General features: G+C 47.0%; 1 protein-coding gene across 4 annotated transcripts in view; it reads left to right on the top strand.

The window, feature by feature from the left end:
- The window catches only part of LOC138292045 (dehydrogenase/reductase SDR family member 4-like), a 337,693-nt gene that overhangs the window by 188,931 nt on the left and 123,125 nt on the right, over positions 1-25,637 (top strand). For all 4 annotated transcript variants that reach the window (XM_069230387.1, XM_069230386.1, XM_069230385.1 and 1 more), the window contains 2 exons: positions 4,046-4,116; positions 5,269-5,320. In XM_069230387.1, coding sequence (XP_069086488.1) covers positions 4,046-4,116; positions 5,269-5,320 — 123 coding nt within the window. The remainder of the gene's footprint in view (positions 1-4,045; positions 4,117-5,268; positions 5,321-25,637) is intronic.

The following is a 25,637-nucleotide window of genomic DNA, read 5'->3' as shown; positions in this document are numbered from 1 at the left end:
GGGCAAGAGGGAAGAATTATACATATTTGATTGTCTTGTTCCAAATTACATATCTTCTGGAAGAAATACTTAGGGCCAGATTCAGTAAATTTTCTGTGTGAGACGAAGAGAGCAGGAGAGCACCATATCTACAGAAATATGGCTCTACCCCTCCTCCAGGAGCCGTCACAGAATTTGCTGCAGAGCACCACGCATACACTTTTGCACCATAGTGCAAGCATGTGAGTGTGAGTCTAGCAAAGGTTTTGTGCTGGACGTGTTCCCTTCCAGTACAAAATACTATGCTAATATTAAATAACTTTTAAAACTTTTCCTTCTTTTTATGTGTGCTGCACACTACAGCATACATGCAAAGTCAGAAAAGAGAAAGAAATGAAAACATTTCTCCTTTTAACTCCTTTCAAGTGGCAGTAATTTTTTATGCAAACGCTGCCTCAAAATTTTGGCAGACAGGGATTTCTGTCAAAAACCATGGGTGGTTGCATGGGAACGCCCATGTGCCACCCATGTAATGCCTCCTTGATGATAAATAATGCAAAGACGCACTTTGCACTGCTTTACGCTGTTTTGCGTTACTTTTAGACAACTTTGCAGCCCACACGTTTTGCGCTGGAAAGTAAATAGCACAAACACATTTGTGCTGGTTTGCATCACCTTACTTATAAAAACGCAGCTCAAAATGCTTATAAATCTGGCCCCAAGGGGATTGGTGGGCTACCCGATACAATCAAATTTAGCAAAGATTCTACTCCGTCTTCGCTCTAACAGAGATTATTAATCCTTTCTTATCCAAAAGGATGCTTATATCAAATGTGTTGCTAGCAGCCACTGATTGTGCAGAGGTGGCAAGATGATAGCAATCCCTAAGGCACGAAATAGAGCAGCGAAACATTGTCTCTTATGCAGTTCTTAATTTTAAAAACAAATAAGTGACAGGTCCCTCATCAGGAGGTCACTGCAGCTTGCACCACCCATTGCCCCTGACAACACTGCCAATGACAGTACTAACACAATGATTAACCATTGCACTCCTAAAAGTGTGACTATTCAGACTATTTCAGGCCCTGAAAACTATAAGAATGGCTTGGCAACAGATAATTGTCATTTTAATGTATATTAAATGAATACAAATATGCTGTTGTGCTCATCTCTAAATTAGACAGTCAGCAGCACAATGTTGTCATAAGTGCCAGTGTTCACAATTAAGTGCTGGTGCTAAACACCAGAAACCACCAGCTCAAATTAAGCACTGGTCTTACAGGCTATGGAAAAACTGACTTGGGATCTAAATGAAATGGGCCCTAAATGTGAGAAACTATGGTGCTCATTAATGGACTACCTATTGAATAAAGAAAGGGGTTAAACACCCTGGAGTTGCCACACTGATGTCATGGGGTAATATGAATGAGCCAGTTTGTCCTTCAGAATGGTAGACCCCGAATCCATTCACACGTGTAAGCTTAAAACCAGTCCAATCAAAACTGGTTTATGTAGTAAATAGATCCAGGGGTAATCACAATCCTAATTAGAAGTCTGACATGTTGGCTGTTCTTCACTGGGAGTTTGTGTGCTACTTATGAGGACCGATCTACACTGAAATAAACGCAAACTATTTTCATGCGTTCTGTTAAGAACGTGTCATACTTCTAATTAGGATCGGGCTTGCCCCTGGATTTATTTACTGCATAAACCAGTTCCGTCCTGAATAATTTCAATCTATTGAATAAAGGAGTATTACTTGCCGGCCCAAGGGCAATGAGATGACTACACTTAGGGCCATATGTACGAACACATTTTCCCATAGACACAGAATGGGCAAAACTGCTTGCTACATCTGGCCCTTAGTGACATCTGCACCCAACTAATCAGACTTTTTTGCATGAACTGAATACGTTACAGACAAAGATGGGGGGAGCGTGAAGTAGCAATAGACGAAAGGACAGTGTGCCTGTGCCTTGCTTATAATTCACTCAGAGGAAGAGAAAGAGGTGAAAGTTTTTTTGGGGTTATATAGAACATAAATATGGAAATTACCCAGATTAACACTATGGGGGTAATTTCGACCTCGGCGGTCTTTTGACAAGACCGCCGAGGGACCGCCATGCTGAAGACTGCCAGTGGTGGCGGTTTTCCGCTCGGCGTATTATGACTGCTGGCAGCCCTCCGTCCTTTTCCGGACGGAGAGCTGCCAGCAGCCATACTGGTGAGCGGCAGGGAAGTGGAGGTTGCTTCACTGCCACGTCAACAGAACACTGCCCACTGAATCACGTTCTGTGATTCGGCGTGGCGGTGTTCTGTTGACGGTGTGGTAGCGGCGGAGCAGCCTCCATGGATCCCGTCCCCTCCCGGAAGATCAACAGACAAGGTAAGTTGATCGTCTGTTAGGGGAGGGGGGCGGGGGTGTTGTGTGATGTGTGGGTGCATGTGGGTGTGCGTGTGAGTATGTAGAGGGGGTGTGTGAGTGAGAGTATGCATGCGGGGGTGTAGTGTGAATGGAAATGTGTGCGTGTCTGTATGTATGTCTGTATGGATGTGTGCGTGTATGTCTGAATGAGGGTGTGCGTGTATGACTGTGTGTGTGTCTGTTGGCATGTTTGTTCGTGTGTTTGCGGGAATGTGTGTTGGTGGTGTCTGCATGCGTGTCGGGTGTGTGTCTATGTTGTGATGTCGGGATAGGGGTGGGGAGGATGGTACTGCCACCTTTGGGGGTTTGCAGGGGGGTGGGGGTTGTTGAGGATGGACTCGGTGGAGGAGGTGGGGGTGGCGGAGACCCCTATCAGTGCCAGGGAACGAATTCCCTGGCACTGATAGTGCTTACCGCCATGGATTTCATAGTGGTTCAAAACCCCATGAAGTCCATGGCGGTAAGCTGGGTCATGATACCGCTGGCGGTCTTGTGACGGCTGCCGGGCTGGAGACCCAAGTCTCCAGCCCAGCGGTCGTCTCCGTCTGATTGGAGAAGTAGCGGATGACCATGGCGGTAACCGCCATGGTCATAATTCCACATTTTTTACCGCCAGCCTGTTGGCAGTAAAACCGCCACTTCTCCGCCAAGCGCCAGGGTCGTAATGACCTCCTGTGTACCAATACTGAAAACATTATACGGTGAATCCATTAAGAGCTGAAATAAAACAAATCTTGTTAGAGAAAACATGCGTAATTTGGTGTGTTAAATACAATTTTACATGTTATGCTCCATTGTCATTTTAAAAACTCAGAACAGAAGCTATTTACCACGAGTGGTAAATACTTCACTTGGGGGCAGTGGTGTTTACGACGTGTGGTAAATAACCGACCATATTTCGGCAAACTTGTAACGAGGGTTTAAGTATGCATAGTCGAGTTTGTTCTGGGCTTTCTGCAGTCTGTGATATTGGGAGAGCAGGGTGTTGTTCCTAGATTTTTTTTTGTTTTACCTAAGTGGCGCCTTTAGGACAGCACTTCTCTGACTGACCTAATTCACTTCATAAACATGAATGTGCTGTTGCATGTGCTTACTGTGCAGGTCATCAGGCGGAGGGCGGTGGAGTTATGGTTGTTGGTGGCGTTCTTAAGGCGACAAAGTGTGTTTATTTGGGTTTTTGCCAGCTGGATGGGTCTGACTTTGTGGCTTTTGCGAATATTTGGGAAGCCAGGTCTGCATACCTCTCCAATTTTGGAAATTGTTAGACATGAGAACTAATTAGTGTATTTGATGACGTCACAATCAGTGATGTCATATAATATTTAACACCAATGGCAACATGAAAAGTGACATAAATTAAATGATTAAAAAAATGAAAAAGAACATAAACCAAATAAAGTAACACTAAAACATCACTTAAGCACCATGGTACACCAGACACCTGGGCCCAAGACCCTACGTTGGAAAGCATGGCTGCCTTAGCACTGCATTCTTCCAATGCGTTGTCAATTCGGCTATGCACCTGACTGTCCCAGAGCTTTCTAAGTCTCACAGTTAACATTTAAGTTAGAGTGGTGCCTGTGTTCTCATAGGATGGTGTCACTTTGCCTTTCACCAATTCGTTTTTTGCTTTGGTTTCAGCTTTTCGACGTAAATGTGATATCGACATTTCTAATGGTGAAGCTGGTGGTTCCTCACATGAAAAAGCGCGGGTAAGGAATTATATTAGTTAGGGTGGTAAATGGAATGATATAGTCTAGGTGGACTGAATGTGTATTGCAATGATGTAAGGCATTCTAGGGTTAGAGAGGTGCTCTGGTTTTGGAGTCACAGTACTTGGAAGTTACTACGTATTACCATAGATTCTAAGGTCACGACAGCCTCCAAGGCCCACCTTCCCTACGTTGCTCTCTCCCTTTTATTGCCCCTCCTGGGCTTTGAAGAGCTAAAAACGCATTGCCTCCCCAATCCTTACCCTTCTTACACAGTGATAAACCTTTTGGGTTGGTGGTTCTGACTTAGGATCCCAGAGCTCCAGCCTCCCATGGCAAAGCCCATTCCCCACTTTATTCCCTACACATCTCCTGCTGATTGTCCCATCCTTTTATGGGTGGTACATCCTGTGGCTGCAAGACATCTCAGCTGTGCAAGCCTAGGGCATAGATGAAGCTGTACAATTTTGTCCTGGTTCAGATCACAATTCCCCTGAACGATTTTGCTTTGCCCACCTCTAATAACATATGCTTTACACAAGTCTGTATAACAACAGCTTGTATCCTTTGTGCTTTAGCCAAATTTAGCAAATAGCAGAAAATCATCTTGGCACCTGAATTGTAAAACAGAAAATACATAAGAGCTTAGCACAATTGGTCTGTTACGGTGGAACTGAGATCACAAGCGTATTCCATGTTAACTACCATTGAGACTGCATTAAAAGTATATAGGATATGTACATATTTAGTGCAATATAAAATTTGCTTTGCTCCTATTTGGATTTTTTTAAATAAAATGTTCTAAAATCAGAAATACTGTGTTTCTAAATGTTAATTTTTACTGGTATTCCCTCCATTTGACATTAGTGTGTTTCAATACCCGTAATTTGAGAGATACTAGTTAATGAAGTGTACGTGTTACCACCGGTTGTCGGCTGACAGATTGATGAAGCTGTTACAAGTTACACTTGGATGACTTAAGTACAAGGGGTTTCTTAGATAAATAACTACATCACCATCATAGGCACATAAGAGGGGCAACTGAAATAGTTAAAGAGATGCAAGGGGGTGCCATCTCATCTCACCACACAAAAAAACAGGCCCGTTTTTATGAAAACCATTCTGACTGCTGCCTTACTCTGTTTTTTTTAGATCTGGATCCATTGTCCTGATTTCATCCATTGGTGCTTATTTCGTATATGACGTAAGTCATGTTAAGTCATGTACATAGATTCTTTGCAGATTCGGGAATAGCATAAATTCTTGTGCAATGTCTTCCAGCATTAGCTTTGAAAAATCCCTATTGCACAATTCCGCACTAGAGGTACAAAAACAAACTCCAGTAGATGGACGAAAACAAAACTCACCATAGAAGCTTCAAATTCTACCTATTCACCATATGCCAACTGTGGATCACTGACAGAATATCAGAACCAAAAATAATGTGTGGACAAAATATAGTGTAAAAAATATCAAGGACTAAAACATCGAGAAGGTAAGTGCAAATAGTATAGCTCTACATCTACGTACTTTGAATATATATATCTTCAAGGTACATATATGTGTGTGGAGTTATATGTAGTAACACTTTGCTGACCTATAGAAAGTGAGGGGCATATTTAAGAGCCCCGAGCGCAGTTCCAACGCCACGTTAGCATCATTTATTTATGCTGATGTTGGCATTAGAAGGCCAAAAACACCACACCATATTTAAAATGTGGCGCAATGCACGCATTGAGCCACTTTGTAACCCTTTGCACTACATTATGCCTGTGCCATGCATGATGTATGCAAAGAAGGAGTTTCCCCGTTAGAGAGGAGCCAAAAAAAAATGGCGCAAGGAAATCTAACAAATTTCCTTGTGCCATGTTTTCAACACTTTTAACGCCTGCTCAGAGTTTTGCATGCAAAAGTTTATCATCGGCTAGCACCATTCCATGAGGCCGGCCGGGCTTCTTATTTGTGGAATGGTGCAATCCGGCGCAAAGGGTGGACTAACGTCGTGGAAAAAAATGACATTAGCTAGGTGGGGGTGGTGGTATGGAAGAAGGGGGTTTTGCATCAAAAAATGATGTTAGGCTGGTTAGAGTAAAAAATGATGACTGTAAACCAGCCCAGCAACTCTAGGCTGGTTAGAGGCATTTTTTTGTCTCTAGCCAGCCTAAAGCAATTTTTTTGTGCAAAATCCCCTTCTCCCATACTGCTACCCTCACCCGGCTAACGTCATTTTTTTTTTTAACGTTAGCCCACCCTTTGCGGCGGATTGTGCCATTCCATAAATTTGTTCGCTCGGCTGGAGTCCTGGAATGGGGCATACGCAGTTTTGTGTCAAAAGTATAAATATGGGCCTTACAGTGGTAAGAATTTGGCGCTCACTTTTTTCAGCAGGCTTGTATGAAGTGGTCATGATTAAGGGTAAATATGTTGTTCTGAAGATGTATATCAATAATCTCTAGTTCAATCTTATTTTGTCGGCCACAATAAAAATGTGCTCATCTAGACCTTAAAATTATTTAACAGCCTCAAATGCTCGTTTATTTCAGATTCATGGATATATACTTGTTGCATTTACAATGACAAGGAGATAATTATCTTGCCGAGGGATCAAAACTATTTTAGATTCCAAGTCCGTGAGGATCCACGTTGTGTGTTCCTATTTGCTCAGCTTCTCTAAAACTCATGGGGGGCTCTTCATTTTAATGGGAAATAAAGTCTCTGAGCAAGCCTATCATTGTTAATATTATCGTGTAAATGTTTAATGTGAATTGCCTTACGATAAAAAAGCATACAATCACAAACTGAAACTTTTGTTTACTTTTTACATTTTACAGTTTTATTCAAAACTGATTGATTATTGTATATCGAAAACTAAATATAAACCTATGTAGCTGGCAAGAAGCCCCATGTGATGTGAGAGACGTTCAGCCAGTTCTGTACATTTATCTGAGAGCACTTTGCATCATGGGATTTATAGGTTTTCTTTTCTAGAAGTATGGCAAGTGTTTTTGAATAAAAGGCTGCCACTATGTCACGGAGCCTTTTAAGAGTTACAAAACTCTCTTTACATATTTTGTAGTAATCCACTTTTTAACTCTAAGGGTGGGCAGTCACGAACTTCATAAGGTGTTCTGAGCCAGGACTCTGGCTTTTTACTAGGACCTCAGGCATAAGCAGAGTCATGGAAAGACCCATGAAGTAAATCACCCCCAATATGGCGTGCACAGATATGACAAGAATGCTTAACATCAAATTTTTAAAAAAACATGATTTGTTTGTCAGATGTGTTTTGATTAAAAAATTATGATTACTCCATTGGGGCGTGGCCAAGATGACGACCATGTAAGAAGCAAGGTAGAAAGCTCTGTGAGGATCGTCCCAAATTTGGTGTCCTCTAGAAACAGTGAATCCCCATCCAGGCACCATTTTGAGTGGGAAAGTCCCTAAGACACAGAGCAGTACACCAAAAAACACGACAGACACCTCGGTGAGCTGAAGATACAGCAACGCAGCCTGGATCTTAATCTGAGCTCCAGAGAGGCAGCACTCAGCAAATTGTAGCGGGGTGTCTGTGCGGGCAGAGCCCTGTGGTGGTGTGCCATGTAGAACAAAAGAAAGAAGCTTGGTATGCAGTGCCGCTTCCTGTACATTTTAATACCTGGGCCATATGGTTCTCTGAGTGAGGTATGCAGGGAGATTGTGGCCTCATGAGGCCCATCGGCCAGTAGGTCCTGGCCATAGTGACTCTGCCCCAGGAACACCAAAGGTATGGGGTAAGAGGAGCCTCACCTCAGCGACCAGTGAAGATGGAGATGAAACAGATCAGAGGTGAGACTTGGTGGACCTCTGCCTCACGCCATCATCACTCCCCCAACTAAACAACTGGGAAATGCTGATGTGTGCAGCGTGAGGGCTGCAGTATTGAAAGGAGCACTCATCTATGGAGCTTGCCTCAGGATGGGGCAGTCAAAAATTGTACCATACTGTGGTATTACTACAATTAACAGCATAGGAGCCTCACACTCACAGCATCCACACTGCAGAAGAAATGCTTGAAAGGGACACAGTTGATCTTCAGTACCACAACTGTGTCACACTGCTGTATGGGCCTCAGGATTGAGGGTTCCTACGAGACTGTGTGGCACCTCAATAAAGTGTAACCGTCGGGATTGGACCCCCAACAAGTGCAAAATTCTCCCCCTCCCTCTTCCTCAGTTACGTTGTACTTTCAGAAACTATGACCAGAGGAAGTGGAGGCTCTCTCCTAATTCACAAGACGCACACTAATTGGCCCTGAAGGTGTTGCATCTACGAATTTGGGCAAGGTTCCATTTAATCTGAATGTTTTATTCCTAATTTTTCACTTTGGTCATCTAATAGACTCTCACAGTCCCTCTCACCACACGAGGGTGCGCAAATCGTATGATCTATATAGGAAGAGAAGTAACCATGGTCAAAGCATGAGGCCTCAAATCTAGGAGACACGTAGAGATCCGTACACAAACACATGGGGCCAAGAACCACGTTGTTATATTACTGTGTAAGCAACACGGTGAAGACAAATACGTTTGATGCCCTCCTACAGGATATTCTGGAAGTTAAGTCCACGCTTGATTCTAAAATTGATGTTATGGCACTGGCGGTGAGTCTGCTTCACGTATAGCATATAAAACTTACTGAAAGAGTGGAAATAAATAAATTGGCAATGATGCATTTAAGGAACAACAGGAAGAAGGCAGATTTTTTAAACTAAAACTAATATTCTTTACTGCTTAATGTTTACGACTAAACTAGAGATCATGTGTGGTGGCAAGGCACATTTCTTTGAAACCCCAACAGAGGCCCACTGTTAGAAATGGGGTCTCTAGTTGGCAGAGGTATACACCCGTATCCAAGTCGGGACCATAATCCTAGTCAGGGTAAGTCACACACAATCCAAATTATCCTGTGCCCATCCTCTGGTAGCTTGGCACTGAGCAGTTAGGCTTAACTTAGAAGGCAATGTGTAAAGTATTTGTGCAATAAATCATGCAATAACACAGTGAAAACACCACAAAAATACACCACACAGGTTTAGAAAAATATAAGATATTTATCTGAAGGAATTAAGGTAAAAACGATCATGATTTGATAAGTACAAGTTGAAATATCACTTTTGCAATGATAAGAAGGGATTAAGGGGGTCATTCTAAGTTTGGCGGGCGGCGGTTGCTGCCTGCCAAACGGTAACCGCCAAATGGCCGCTCCGCGGTCAAAAGACCGCGGAGGCCATTCTGACTTTCCCGCTGGGCCGGCGGGCGCCCGCCAAGGGAGCGCCTGCCGGCCCAGCGGGAATGGGCCTGCAACACAGAAGCCGGCTCCGAATGGAGCCGGCGGTGTTGCAGGTGTGCGACGGGTGCAGTTGCACCCGTCGCGCTTTTCACTGTCTGCTAAGCAGACAGTGAAAAGCATACTGTGGCCCTGTTAGGGGGCCCCTGCACTGCCCATGCCAGTGGCATGGGCAGTGCAGGGGCCCCCAGGGGCCCCAGGACACCCGTTCCCACCATCCTGTTTCTGGCGGTGAAAACCGCCACAAAAAGGCTGGCGGGAAGGGGGTCGGAATCCCCATGGATTCTCCCAGCCGGGGCTAATCTGGCGGGAAACCGCCGGACCCGGTTTTAAGCCGCGGTCGGAATGGGCACTGAAGCACCGCCAGCCGGTTGGCGGTGCTTCCGTTGCCCGCGGACCTGGCGGTCAAAGACCGCCAGGGTCAGAATGAGGGCCTAAGTCTTTAAAAAGCAACAATTGTCTCTTGTGTGCACAAAGTACCTGGTATGCATCAAGATTTGATAAGTACAAGTTGATATATCACTTTTGCAATGATAAGAAGGGTCTTAAGTCTTTAAAAAGCAACAATTGTCTCTTGTTTGCACAAAGTACCTGGTATGCATTACAATTATACACATGGAGACCGCAGAGGAGAAGATGCGTGGAAAACGAAGGGAGTGCGTTGGATTTCGGGGCACACACAGACGATGTGTTGATTCTTTTCCACGTGCCAAGGACTTTGGCCCTCATTAGGACATTGGCAGTAAATCCCACTTACCGCCATGCTGACTGCCACCAACATAACGCCGCCACGGCGGATAACCACCAAGCATATTATGACACACACATACCAATCCGTCACTATACAGCCACACACACAAGTCCGCCAGCACAAAGGTCAGTGATAAACTTGCGGTATCCAAACCCACACCGTTACGCCAACAGAACAACCCCCACAACATCATGACCCACGACTCACCATGGCAGACATTCAGTGGCGGTAAATCATTGGCAGTACATACCGCTGTGCTCAAAATACAGACACTCAAACAAAACAGCACCACAAAACTACACACACCTGACACACATACACACACCACAACCACACACCCACACCACTATAAAACACCCACCAACATTACCCACAACCCTTTATGACTAGAAATAATTGCCACCAGAGAGACATACAACAAGAGCACCCACACAACCAGAGCCACATAACATCATCACCTATACACCATCCACGCACCTTACATCACATACCCCAACACATCATCCAACACACCCTCACCCACACCACTCACACTACACCCATGGCACCACAACGACACCCAAGGTTCTCAGAAGAGGAGCTAAGGGTCCTGATAGAGGAAATTATCTGGGTATAGCCGCAGCTATTTGGATCACAGGTGCAGCAGACATCCATTGCTAGGAAGATGGAGCTATGGCGGAGAATCGTGGACAGGGTCAACGCAGTGGAACAGCATGCCAGAAAAAGGGATGACATCAGGAGGAGGTGGAACGACCTACAGGGGAAGGTGCGTTCCGTGGCAGCAAGACACCAACTAGCTGTACAGAAGATTGGTAGTAGACCCCCACCTCCTCCCCCACAACTAACAACATGGTAGGAGCAAGTCTTGGCAATCATGCATCCTGAGGGCCTGGCAGGAGTAGGAGGAGGACTGGACTCTGGTAAGTCAAATCTACCCCCACCTGCATGCCATCACAAACCACCACCCTCACCCCCACTCCCATCACTTCACCACCTCCCACACACCCCACCATCACAACCCACTCATCCAAATACCAAACCCTGCTTGCAACACCAATGCATGGACAGCCCTCACAGACCTGCATGGACACCTATCACCACTGCATCCACAATTGAGAGAATCACCTAGCCCACCAAATAACAACTCACACAAAGGCAAATCTGCCAGGGCACAACAACCATAGAGGGCAACACACCCATACACAATATGTCTCATGCAGAAACAATAACACTGCATTCACATCCCCATCCCCACAGGTACCCCAGTCAATGTCACAGGGGAAGATGTGGCAGCAACATCCAGTCCCCCAACAGAAGAGGCCCACAGTGATGACAGCAGCTCTGCTTGCCTGGATCTAGATGACCAACCTGACCCATCAGGGATCTCCGGACAGTTGATTACCCAGGCACAGTCACACATCACCACAGAGCCTCCCCCTCAGGAAATACCACCACAGCACCCACCCAGTGGGCCCATACCTCTGTCCCTAGGACACATCAATCAGCAGTGTGTCCACCTCTACAGGGACCCCAGGCCACCCCACAAACACAGGACGATCAGAGACCTGGGTTCAGTGGCAGTGGGCACACGGTTAAAGGGACAGAGGCACAGGACAACAGGGAAGCTGGGAGGACTGCTGTGCAACAGGGGGAGGACAGGCCCAGGGACAAACTCTCCAAGAGGCAAATACAGCGATCCTGGGAGCATATGAACATTCCCAGGATACGCTGGACCAGATACTGAACACGTTGCAGGAGAACTTGCAGCTGCAGGAGGGACAGTACCTGGGGATCAGGGAGGACTTGAAGGACATCAGCACCACCCTGGTCTCGATTGCAGGGGTGCTAGCAGACATGGCCAACACTATGAGGGAGGCAATGGCGCACCACCGGGCCCCTGACACTAGCCAAACCGATAAACAGCCCTCCGCCTCCACTGCCGCTAGTGGACAGGAGGCCCCGCCACAGGACCAACAGGCCATAGCACCCCTGCCAGGAAATAAGACTCTCCTGATTGTCACCCTTGTATCCCACTCTGTCACCCTGTCCACCTTGAACTGCCATTGCTCTCCTTCCTATGTCCCCTTGGACAATGCACCTATGATACAAATAGACTGAACTCTACCCTGGACTTTCCTCCATCATCAACCCAGCCCATTCCACTACCCCCTCTACTTCTTAGCACTTAAATAAACACCTTTTGAAAAAATACAAGTATGGAGTATGTCAAATGATTTAAGTATGTATTTGTTTAATAAGGTTTAAACATTGCAATTCAACTGTACAGTAATGTATACATAGGAAAGACCTGTAGTTCGCTTCAGCAAAACACCAGGAGTGACAGTGGGCCATAAATATCTGAAACTAGAGATGCCAAAGAGTACAGTGAGTGGCCATAGAAGTGGGAAAAACAGCCTGCCCGTGACAATGTCAAACACAAAACTATCAATTAAATGTGAATTTACACTGTCTTACCAGTGTGTCATTGGAAGTATTGACAAATTATTGCACTTCTGTTGTCCTCATCCTCATCCTCTGCCTCCTCATCTTCACTGTTCACAGGGTCCACTGCTGCCACACGGCCAACTCCAGCCTCCTCCTCCTGCAGAAAAGGCACATGGCGACGCAAGGCAAGGTTGTGCAACATACAAAATGCCACGATGATCTGGTAGACCTTCTTGGGTGAGTAGCACAGGGATCCACCTGTTAGATGGAGGCAACGAAACCTGGCCTTCAGGAGGCCAAAGGTCCTCTCTATAATTCTTCTTGTTCGCCCATGTGCCTCATTGTAACGTTCCTCTGCCCTTGTCCTTGGATTCCTCACAGGGGTCAGGAGCCATGAGAGGTTGGGGTCACCAGAGTCACCTGCAAATATTGAGGGACAACTGTTAGCCACACACTAACCCTTAGGGCCCACACCATACACCAACATATACTGGGTGGGAACCAGGGCTCGCCTATTAGCCACACCCTGTGTCTCTGGAGTTGAGCCCTCACATTTGGGATGCTGCTATTCCTCAGGATAAGGACATCATGCACAGACCCAGAATATTTAGCATGGACGTGGGAGATGTACTGGTCCACCCAGGCACACCATCTGCACATTCATGAGTGAAAGCTCTTTCGATTTCTGAACACCTGCTTGTTTCGCCGGGGGGGGTACAAATGCAATATGTGTTGCACCAATTGCCCCAATAATGTTGGCTGTGTGTAGTCCTGCCTCCATGGGCTGTTGTGCGGCCTGGCCCCAGAAAAACATGTGGGTCTGACACCCAGGTGTGAGACTGTGACCTTGCACTCCCCAAGATCTGCATCACAGGGCACAATGCCCCCTGCAGAACCAGTGGAAGAAGCCATCCACTCACCCTATCCTCCACAGGAAGTAGCTCACTGGGAACAAAGCCCCCTCCAGAACCAGTGGAAGAAGCCATCCACCCACCCCATCCTCCACAGAAAGTAGCTCACTAGGCACAATGCTCCCTCCAGAACCAGTGGAAGAAGCCATCCACTCACCACATCCTCCACAGGAAGTAGCTCACTGGGCTCAATGCCCCCCCTCCAGAACCAGTTGAGAAGCCATCCACTCACCCCGTCCTCCACAGGATGAAGCTTACTGGGCACATTGCCACCTCCAGAACCAATGGAAGAAGTCACCCTCTTGAGAGACTGTGGCCTTGCACTCCCGAGTACCAGGCAGTGGTCAAATCACCCACTTGAGAAACTGTGGCCTTACACTCTCCAGGACCAGGCAGTGGGTAAATCACCCACTTAAGAGACTGTGGCCTTGCACTTCCCAGGACCAGGCTGTGGGCAAATCACCCACTGAAGAGACTGTGACCTTGCACTCCTCAGGACCAGGCAGTGGGCAAATCACCCACTTGAGAAACTGTGGCCTTGCACTCCCCAGGACCAGGCAATGGGCAAATCACCCACTTGAGAGACTGTAGCCTTAAACTCCCCAGGACCAAGCACAGGGCATGTTGGCCCCTCCAGGACCAGTGGTGTTGTACCATCTTCCGGCTGAGGTGCCCCCCATTCCCCGTCCCCCTGAGGTGCCTGTCTATTTTCAGCCTGATGGCCCTGCAGTGTTCTCTCCCTGTTGTTGCAGGAGTAAGGTGGGGCCTTTGACTGTGTGATGTGGCCCTGTGGCCCACAGACATTGAGGACTGGGCAGTGTAGCTACATTTGTAAATATGTATGTATTTTTTTATTTTGATGCACGTATTTATACTTTTTATCTTATTACACTCACTTTAATCAATTCCTTTTGTCCTTGCATTATTCCTTAGGGGTACAGGGTGTACATGTAATGTTACTGCATCTGGTTATGTGTATTGTGTTGGGGGTGGGGGTGTTGTGTGTGTGTGCCACGCTCTTTTTCCTATCCCCCTCGTCTGTGTGCTAGGCGGCAATACTCACCATGGTCGTCTTCACCAGCATTGGTGTTCGTAATGGGGCAGAAGATAGAAGATCATGGGGAAGACATGCAACTCAGGCTCCATGGCGACGTGGTTCTTCCCTTAGTCTTCACAGGTGAGTCATTTGACTTCTGAGATCTGTTTCCGCCAAGCTTTTGATGTCGTTGGTACAGCCCCGGAAAAGGTGGTGGATTGGTTTCTCATAATTCAATGGGCGGAACATTGTCTTCTGCCTGGCTGTAGGCGGTTACTGCCGTGGTGCCTGTTGATTTCACCCTGGCGGGCGGTGTTCTAAAGTGGCTGTCTGTCTGAGCGGTTTCTGCCGTGGTCATAATTTCATATTTATTACCGCTGGCCTGTTGGCGGCATTACTGCCACTTTATCACCAAACGCCAGGGTCGTAATGAGGGCCTTTGTGTCGAATTAAGGCACGCAGGCTTGGATCCTCATTGCAATGAGGGGTCTTTTGATGCCCAGGGACGATATGTGTAAATCCTGGGAGGCTGGACGAAGTCACAGCTGCTGCGTCAATCCGGTGGGCGATGCAGCAGTTTCTGTTGCATGGCAGGCGCTGCATCGATTCCTCATGCAGGAAGGCTGTGTAGTTCTGGCTCAGCGATGCGTCGATCCGTTGGGCTGTGCGTCGAAGTTCTAGCGCAGTGCTGGCGCTTCATCAATCTCTACTCGGGGAGCCAGGCTGTGTCTTTCCGGAGCGGCAATGCAGTGATTCTTTTACTGCTAGGCAAGCTGTGCGCCGATTCCGGCATGCTGTGCGTTGATTTTTGCCGCACAAGGAGTTCCTTTGAAGACAAGAAGTCTTTTTGGCTCTGAGACTTCAGGAAACAGGAGGCAAGCTCAATCCAAGCCCTTGGAGAGCACTTCTTGAAGCTTGGACCATATATCTATTGACACTCATATAGGGCCACTCTTTCCAGAAATGCCACCTGACCTATTAATTAGAATACTAATGAGGAGTATATAGAAAAATGTTTTGCTGAAAACACTAGCACAGCATTAGTTAGGTTTATAGAGTGGGACCCAGTTAATGTAGTATCAAAACAAAACCTGCTGAATTGATTGCTCTGAACTGCCTAATCAACACCAGCGGGTACGAGAGAGCCAAACTACAATCCTCAGCACACTGCAAGGCAGGGGGCAGCTCCGGTACTGTTTTTGTGCCTGGAAATGCATAATTGAGAGTGGCTGCTCCCGCTGCGCAGGATGTGCACATGACGCACCTGGGTTCATGCCCAGGCAAAGACTGGGACAGAGCGGGCCCATCTGCTCCCGTCTGCGCCTGGGCCAGGCTGGGCTGCTAAACACGAAGAAACAAATGACGAACTGCCAGGAAATGTTGTTGTATTTGCCCAACCTGGGATCAATCGGCCAAATAGAAGGAAATACTGGTGGAAGATATAAAAATCAACCGACCCTCTTGGCTTGGGTTCTTTGGCAAAGGAGTTCCGTGGTGATTATTGAAGCTGTAAACTAGATCAACGTTATGGGCAAAAGAAAGGAAAGAGCAATCGCTAATACTGTAAGGGCAAAAGAGGAAAAAGCTAGTCTCCATTGCATCCTTTCTTACTACTGCAATGACTGCTCTAAACACTGAAATTGAGTAAGATGAGGAGAAATAGAGGGCTGCTAAAAAATCACTTTCTTCCACTCCTCTAATGGGCGTGATGGACAATAGTCAAGAGGTCTCACTCGGGGCCCTAGGTGGTAAGGTTCAGGAGGGCATTGAGGAAAGGTGTGTTGGCAAATCTCAATGTGCCTTCAAACTGTTGTGTTCTACCGGAGGAATTGGGTATTTCAACTGGCTGTAAACCTTTGATCATCACTGATAATAATGTGCACCCAGATGGCATGCCTATCTGCCTATCAAACTAAAGAAACTGGCCTCACTGAAGTTGGGTACTCTCATGATGAATGGTAATAAGCCCACTAGGCCTGTTCAGCTTGTTTCCCAGGAGGCTCATTTACAGAATAAGGATCAGTCAAATCTATTTGGTTCATCAGGAACCACGCTCATGGATTATAAGCCTTTGGATAGGGAAGTAGTGGTGGCCATAATGAAGAGAGTACTTGGACCTTTGGTTGGTGTTTTAAACAGTATTGACCCTACCCTAAATGAACTACTTGTTTTTGTGAAATCTAAGCCCCCAGCCACCAAGGGTGTAGAGGGGGACAACAGAACACCCCTCTGGGTGCATTAAGGGAGATTGTTAGTGACAGAATAAACAGGAACAATAAACCCAGAGCGTCAAACCAGGCGACAATTATGGCCAAGGTCCAGCCACCTAGTGTCTTTGCGGTCCATGGAAAGACCACAGATGAACCCTCGGGGGTCCTGGGGAGGGCTAGGGGACCAACCACTGCAAGAAACCATGGGCCAAATGTACGAACATATTTTCCCATAGACACAGAATGGGTAAAAGCCTTTGATACATCTGGTCCCATAAACCTGACTCTAGTTCAACCTCTATTGACAGAACTTTCAAGGGTATTGCAGCTTCCACCTGAATTTACCACATATGTTGTTGTGCTGAAAAACATTCCTGTTGTGCCCCACACTTCTAAGGAGCAGGATCACCAATTAAAAACCAAGGCGGCGCAATGGTTTTCTAGACCAGTGGTGGGCACAACAACAGTGTCCCTCTGGAGAGGTATAATTGGTGTGTGGAGGATCCAGTGGTTAGGCTATTCTAAAATCAGGTACCTGGTGATTGTGGTGAATTTGGGAAATCCTATCCAGGTGGGATAGATTTTGAATCAGCTTACAAGTCATCAGGAGCTTGCCCATAATATGAAAGCTGGACCCCTGGAGTATTTCTATCAACCTAAACTTCTAAACTGTGGAGAGGTCCTGACTGTGTTTAGATCTTAGTTTTGCGTTGACAACACAGAATCAATATGTCTCCTTGGAGGAGGTAGATTGACTTGGGGTGAGAGTCGGGCCTCTCGCCTCAAGTAGCACCAGAATTCCTAGGTGTACCCATAATGATGAACTGGCTGTATGTAATAATGATAATTCACCTAGTGTCCAATTTAGTCATACAGGAGAGGGACAGGTGGTGGGAGAGGAATGGTTTGTCCTGCACCCACTGGAATAAGTAACCAGTAGGCCTGATCCTCACAGGAGAGTTTCATATGCTGGAGGGGTAGAGGGAGTTTTAATTGTGACTTGAATATACTTTTTTGGAATGTGGTGGGAGTTAGAGGCAAAGTTCCAAATAGTAATTGGATCTCCTTGATATCAATCCAGCAAGTAGATTGTGTCCAAGAATCTTTGGCTAACTCGGAAGTTCACATTAAAGACTTTCAATCTATTTCGACCATGGCAAAGCGGGCCCCAGCAGGTGTAAGCAGTGGGGGCCTGATAACCCTAAATAATATTTCTTTAGGTGCCAAAGTGATTAAAACCCTGACTGACTCCCCCTACTACCAACTAGTAGTGTTGGCTATGAAAGGGAGCCCCATATTGTTAATTGATCATTTTTATCATAATAATTTCTCTAAAACGGCAACAAAAATTACACTAGCAGGGTCAGGTGGTGATATGGGAATAAGAGATTGTGGTTCAAAAAATTATGTTAGGCTGGTTAGTGGCAAAAAATGCCGCTAAGCAGCCTTGCGTCATTTCCAGGTGCACAACCATTCTAAAACATGACTCCTGTCTTAGAAAAGACAGGAGTCATGCCCACCACCCCAATGGCCAGCACAGGGGACCAGTGTCCCCTGGGCCTGGCCACTGTAAATAAGCCTCAAAGAATATGTAGGTAGAAGAACGGAGAAGGAGATGAGGCATGCTGTATGCTCACATGACTCCTGAAGTCTTACAACTCAAGAACACTCTGCATCACACGGAGAAAGAGGAAATGCCTCTGAGTATTCTTTTTGTGTGCACACAAATTGTCCTGCCTACAGTGGAAGAACCCTTGCATCATGACGCAAGGGTACTTGTGTAGGGGCTAAGCAGCCAAACGAATGCCAGAACACGAAAAGGATAGGAATGTGCTGTATAATGTTAAATAAGCTGCATTCCTGCCCTTTCACACTATGCAGCAAGGTGGCTTGCCATGTTGCGATGCGTGAAAGTATGAGAAATCTGGGTCTTGGTATCTAAAAGAGTAGTGGGGTCAACATTTGGGATCAGAGCTAACTGAAGTACTATTGAGAAAATGTCTGAGTAATGCCAAATTAATTTGACTCAAACAAAATAAGTTCAACTTCCACACATATTTGACCCCAAAATCTATACACAGTAAGTACTGGGTATACCAACTACATGCCCCAGATATGTAGTAGAAGAGGCAGATTTTGTACATGAGGTATGGTATTGTCTGAAAATTTCACAATTCTCGGATGAAATACTTATATGCTTAACTGATTCGATAGGACTGAAACGGAAAGGCAGAACATCATGCCTACTCGGGTTGATGGTCTGCTCAAAGATGTGTGTAAATTCATAGATTTTGCTTTAATATTTGCTGCAGCTGATCAGCCTTGTGTCAGCTATGAGCATGTAAGCATGGGTGCATAATTTATTTTGCCCATCCATTTCCATTGCACTCCTGGGCATAATGGCCACTGTATGTATTGGTGTTCTCCTTTTTAACTTAATCCTTTAGAATCTGTCAGATCTGACACGGGTCAGGCTTCTTGCCCATTGTTGTTTCGGTCCCATAGACATAGGGCCTCATTCCGAGTCTGGCAGTCTCATGACCGCCATGTTGGCAGTGGTGGGCTGACGGCCAACAGGCTGGGGGATAAGACCGCCAAATTATGACCATGGCGGTATTCACAACAGCATACAGCCAAGTCACCTCCGGCACCGCCAGTGCGGTCAAGCCACGGACGGCGGTAGGCACCTTCAGGCCAGCGGATGCCATGTTTCGGCCGGACAGATTACAAAGCTGCACACCATCAAGGTTTCCTTTGTGGTCGCAACACCACAGAAACCCTGGTGGAAGCCAACTCTATCAAAGGAGACACAATCCTCCAGAAACACATACCCGTTTGGAACCACCATGGAACCTGAACTACACGTCTTACCACTGCTCCTGTTCGTACAATGACTCCGAAACCAATGACAACAGCAACCATGAGTACACGCACTTACCTGTCACTGTCACATAATGCAGAGGTATCAATGCACACACAACATGCACATCCTTAACTGGTGGCGATGGTGACACACATGTACTACTACACTGACACGCACATTCACACACATCCATATACACACACGCACAGACATAATACACACACCACGGCCAGCACACAATTCCAAAACACACACCACCCCAGAGACACACAGCACTGACACAGTCAAAAACAACAACACACAACACCATCAAATTACACAACTTCACCACAACAGCAACACTATGTAGCAACACCAGAGAACCAATACACATAATCACACAGCCATACAACGAGGCATACGTCATACCACACAAACACACTACACAATGGTTCTGACATACCACACACATGCATGCACACAGTACAATCACACAAGGGCACACAACACTGTAAATAACAAATGTCAACACAGTCAATGCACACAATATTAACATAAATGCATGTCCTAATCACTTACATGTCCAACACACAATATACAGCCATCAGTGCAGGACAAATGCAAAGCACACACCCACACATGCTGACCAGATACAACTAGTAGCACAATCACCACACACACAAAACACACTCATACACAAACTAAAGCAGGCAAGCCCATACAAGCCACGAGGAAAGAAAGGCAGGACAAATATGTAACCTTGGAACCAACAACTGGTTGGCCCAGATGTATAGTAATCAATAAATAAATATATAAATACAGAACTATGTAGAATATGAAAAACCAATAGGACAGTCTGTCGCAGGTCGAACAGTATGAAGACCACTGAGCCGTTAGTTAGTTAGTGGTAAGTGGTTTATTTTTAAGTATACGGAAAGAATAATATGTTTAACAAAGTCCCAAGTGTGATCGTCTTCCTTAGTCTCTGTGTTCTTCTTTCGTATCTTTTCCCCAGGATCGTGATTGTATGTTCTGTGTTTCTTATTTCACAGGTGACCCAGCTGTCTGGCTCGCTCGTCGAAGTCCAGGGGGGGTGCCGGAAATAGAAGGGAAAACGCTAAGGTAAGTATTGGGTTTTTAATTAGGGTTCTTCCCTTTCTTTTAGCTCTGGACTGGGAGGTGGTACACACAAAAGGAGGGGGTTGGTGCCAGTGAGGAGTGTGCAAGGGACTAGTGTGCACACATCTAATCTTAGTGTGGGAATACGTGACACTAGTGAGTTTATTTACAGTGCCCTTCCTTCTACCTCCCTTTCCAACCCTCCTCTATGACCCCTCCCCAGTCCCTTCCCTTCAATTTCCCTTTTTCTTGTCCAAAAGGACCGTACCTTGTTAAGCCACGACCCTCCAGGGCCGTGGCTGGCTTGGTAGTGTTCCTCCTGCTGGTCTCCTGGTTCCTGTTTCTGGAGCTCTTCTTCTCTCTCTCCTTCCTCCAGTCCCTCGTCTGCTTCTTTCCTGGTCCTTTTCTCCTCCTCGCTCTGTCCTTGCCTCGTTTCCTCCGTGTTCCGTCCTCTCTCCTTGTTTCCTCCACTCTCCGCGTTCCTCCCTCCCCTTCTTGTCAGCGCGACCTCCTTTTGTCCGTCTGTAGCCCGGGAAACACACGTCGTTTCCCGGGCAACGCCGTCCTGGCGTCCGCTCTCGAGCCGCGTCTCCCCGGCAACGGGAAGACGCGGAAATGACGTATCGGCCTCGGCCGATACGTCATCTGCCGTGTTCGTAGCCGGGATCGCCCGGCTACACAGTCCAAACAACAATGTGCACAAAGCACATGTGGCACATCTGAGTGCCCCTACGTGACTCCTGACTACTATATAATCTCCACAGGTAGGGGTATAAGTGGGAAGGTAGGTGCCTCAGGGATTGGGTGGGTGGATGAGGGGGTTTGGACTTTGGTTTGGGAGGGGGTTTGGGCTTGGGAGGTGGGGGCTTAGGGTGAGGCTTAGGGAAGGGCTGGAACACTTGGGAGGGGTTGACTTCTTGGCGGAGGAGGACTGATAGTGGCAAGGTGGGCAAGGGAGGCCTTGGAGGTGGTAGGGCTGGACTTGGGGGACACAGCCCTTTTTGGGGTCACACGAAGTGGGAGAGGAGTAGGGAAAAGGGACAACTCTGAGAGGAAAAACCTCTTCACCACACATGGACAGTCATGGACAAAGGGTTTGGAAGTAGAGGGAGTGGTTGTAGGAGGCGTCTTGGTGGATGTTTTGGGTGCATGTGCATGCGAAGAATGCTTGTATGTGCTGTGTGTCTGTTGGGTGGGTGAGTGTGACATTTATGTGTCCTGAAAGGAGGGGGAAAGGAGGTGCTGGGAGATGCTGTGGTGGATGGGTCTGTTGGGGTGGTGACTGCAGGTATGGTGGATGTGCTGCATGTGGGTGTGTCTGTGGTTGTGATGTCTGCGTATGTGGTGACTCGAGTGGATATTTGCGGGTCTGCTATTGTGCTGACTGTGGGTAGGATTGGAATAATGGTTTTATCAGAAAATGTCAATGTTGTGTCTGCAGGTATATCCGGTGTAGTGTCTGTGAAGGTTGGGGTGGAGGGGGAGTCTGTGCAGGTAGTGGGTGTTGGTGTGTCTGCATGTGGGTGTTTGTGTGCATTCCGGTGGTGGGTCTTGTGGTTCTTGTGTTTGTCAGCGGTACCCTTGGATGTTGAGGTATGGCGTGCTTGTCTGTCTGTGTGCTTTGGCTGGGATGGGGAAGAAGGGTGTGGGATTGGGAAGAGGAAGGTGGAGGGGGGACAGAAGATAAAGGGTGACTGGCTGCCATCAGTGCAGAGGCCAGAGCCTGAAAGGATCTCTGTAGGCCAGCCAGTGCAGGAATGCATTGCTCTGTTGGACTTGAGTCGCTAGTCTCTGGATGGCATTCACGATGGTCGACTGAACCACAGAGATCGGCCTGATGAGGTCAATAGCCTCCTCACTGAGGGCAGCAGGGCTGACAAGGGCAGTGGAAGAGGTGCATGCTCGAAGGAGATGCCCACCCTCCCGGGTGAGCGGGCACAGACAATTGAGTGGCGAGCTACAGAGGGGACGTTGGTAGTAAGGGTGTGGCGAACAAAGATGGTGCTGGAGTGGTCCTAGAAGGGCCCACCACCACCAGGGAGTGTCCACTGGAAGAGCATTCCAAAGTGTCACAACAAATAAATTTAGGCAGCCACAAAATACATCATAGGGCACTTGCCATTCCACCTGACATGCAGTTACAGTTGCACAACTTGATAACATGAGTAAACCAACATCACTCACACCATTCCTGACATGTGATTACCTGTACTTAAGTCCAGATAACACACATGTCACACCTAAATGACATGTACACCTGATGCACACATGGACCTACACGACTGCCGTTGCACTGACAACATATCGCACGACAACAAAAGGCTGCTTCAGAAATAGTGGTACAACAAAACCATTTTATCTTGATCTCATAAGTCATTCAAAACCTAATCCTGTCCAAAGTGCTCACATCAGCTAGGGCTAGGGTAGCAATGATTGTCCCACTTCATAAGATGTGCCCCCAGTAACCATTGAGACATGATGTAGGCAGCATCTAACCAATGTTGCACTGTAATTGGTAGGGCATTGGCACACATATTATTGACATTGCATATTCTCAAAGGCTAGCTCTGCCTAGGCACTTACCACCTCTTGAACAAAGCAATTGGATTAAAGGTGAAATGACTGTATGTCAACCTCATGGAAATGCTTGATGAGTCAAAATATACCAAATCAGACACACAAATTAGAATGTCCTTCCTTTGCTACCTTCACACACGCCATAGAATGAAGTTGAACAGACAATGAGGATACAACTACAAACCCATATGTACTGTCCTTTACAGGCCATATCTGTGGTGTAAATGAGATGGCTGCCTTACATGGAGTCTGTACCTGTACCAGTATTAGATACTAATGGTCCCTGTACCAAAAAAGTGAGTCACCCAGTTGCAAATACAGGTGATCAGCACAGACGGGAGGGTACAGACACCTTAGAGACACTAACGCTCATAGTCTGATGGATGGACCAGGTTATACTCAATGGGTAGGGTGATACATCAGCTCACATCCACAGAAATGGCATGATGGAGTCACACATGTGGCATTGTCATTTGAGCATCTCCACATTCAGTCATAGACATGTCTAGATACAGGTGATCTAAACGTACACATAAGAAACCATGATGCCACATCTACATCTAATACTTATACAAGGTGGGAACTACTGATTTCCACTAGTCTACATACATGTAGCACCTACTACATTGTCACAGAAGCTACAGTGAGACAGCAAAAACCATACACCCAGAGCCAAGTACCAGGATACAGTTAGAACTTACCCCCTTGTGGCTGCTGTGCTGCCCTCAAACGCCCATCCACCTCAGGGTAGGCCACCACCAAAATGCGGCCATTAGGCAGGTCAGGGTCTGACAGGCACCCCACCGTCTATGGTTTTCTGGGCCCAGCATTTCAGGTCCTCCCACCGCTTGCGACAATGGGTGCTCCGCCAGCTGTGGACCCCCCAGGGTCTGCACTTGTTTGGCGATAGCACGTCAGATCCCCTTCTTCTGATGGGTGTTCAGTTGCATTGATGATACAGAGAAAAGGAGAAAGTCATGTGCACATGCACCATACCAATAGGAGTGGTCACTACACATCTGTCACAGCAAGGGCCCACACATACCCATTCTCTGCTCACACGCCTTCACTATATGCCATCTGCATGCATCTACTCCCTCACCAGTACACATGCCCGATTCAACATCACACGCAACCCCTATCACACATGGCTGGGGCATCAGACTCACCTGCTCCTCTAGTGCCCCATATAGTTGTTCATACAGGGGTAGGGCCTCCTCCACCAGCTTCTTCAGCTCTCCCGGGTAAAGGCAGGGGCCCTATCAACTGCAGCACGTGGCATGATGGCTCCCAGAGGCAGTACACAGCTGCTCATGTCATGGAGGTCTTTCTAGCAACAGTGTCAGGAGTCAAGTGAGCAAGGCTTTAGAAAATGGTAATCACGGCCATCATGTACAGGACCAATGCAGCCGGCGGTCATCGCCATTGGCCCCAGTCCGCTAAAGGCATCAATGCTAACCAATGACAATTTGCACTGCGGTTGCAACCGCCTACCACCAGGACGACTTCCATCGGTGGTCTTAGGCCACTTCCAACTGTCCAGAATGGTAGGTCAGGCGCCTGTCATTTTGTGCACATGTAATCAATGGATGTGCTTTAATTAAGTGCATCAGACAGTTACTCGCCCAAATATCTGTGTAACCCTATGTTGTGCCATCATGGTTGTGCAGCATAATGTGGCATTCTTGACATAATGAAGTGTTGAGGCTGTATACATGTTGATAGCTCTGTTAAGATAATCTGACGTACATAGGCGATGGCTATATACAGGTAGATTCCAAAAAATATGTGTGATGAGTGCAGCTCAGTCACACAAACATGTTCATTTACATATGTTACATATGTCCTATCCGACTTACATGTTAGCCAATGTGTAGCAATGAGAGTGTAACCTGTGCATATCCATGGTCTGTATTGTATGTCTGCAGTGCTACACATCCCCTACAGATGTAGGTGTGAGCTAATATACCATGTGCTGCTGACTTGTGCCTACTGCATGACTCATTTTTTTCTCTCCTCCCAACATAGATATCCTGCCATGAAGAAAGTGAGGCAACCACCAGTGTACCATTCACTAGTAGACCTGGCAACTGTGGGGGATAGGCATGTCATCCAGACACAGGTGGTCATTCTGACCTCGGCGGTAAAAGGCGCTTACCGCCGGTCAGAAGACCGCCATAACACCGCCGCGGTAAACCGCCACGGTCATTCTGACCCGCAACTGGCAAACCGCCAAAAACCCGACATCCACAAAAGTCCGCCACACCAAAGGTCAGCGAAAAACTGGCGATGACCAAACCTCCAC

The sequence above is a fragment of the Pleurodeles waltl genome, chromosome 4_2, assembly GCF_031143425.1.
Source record: "Pleurodeles waltl isolate 20211129_DDA chromosome 4_2, aPleWal1.hap1.20221129, whole genome shotgun sequence".
Taxonomy (NCBI): Eukaryota; Metazoa; Chordata; class Amphibia; order Caudata; family Salamandridae; genus Pleurodeles; species Pleurodeles waltl.
Note: the sequence above shows the minus strand (reverse complement) of the source record. Positions and strands in the feature narration are given on the sequence as shown.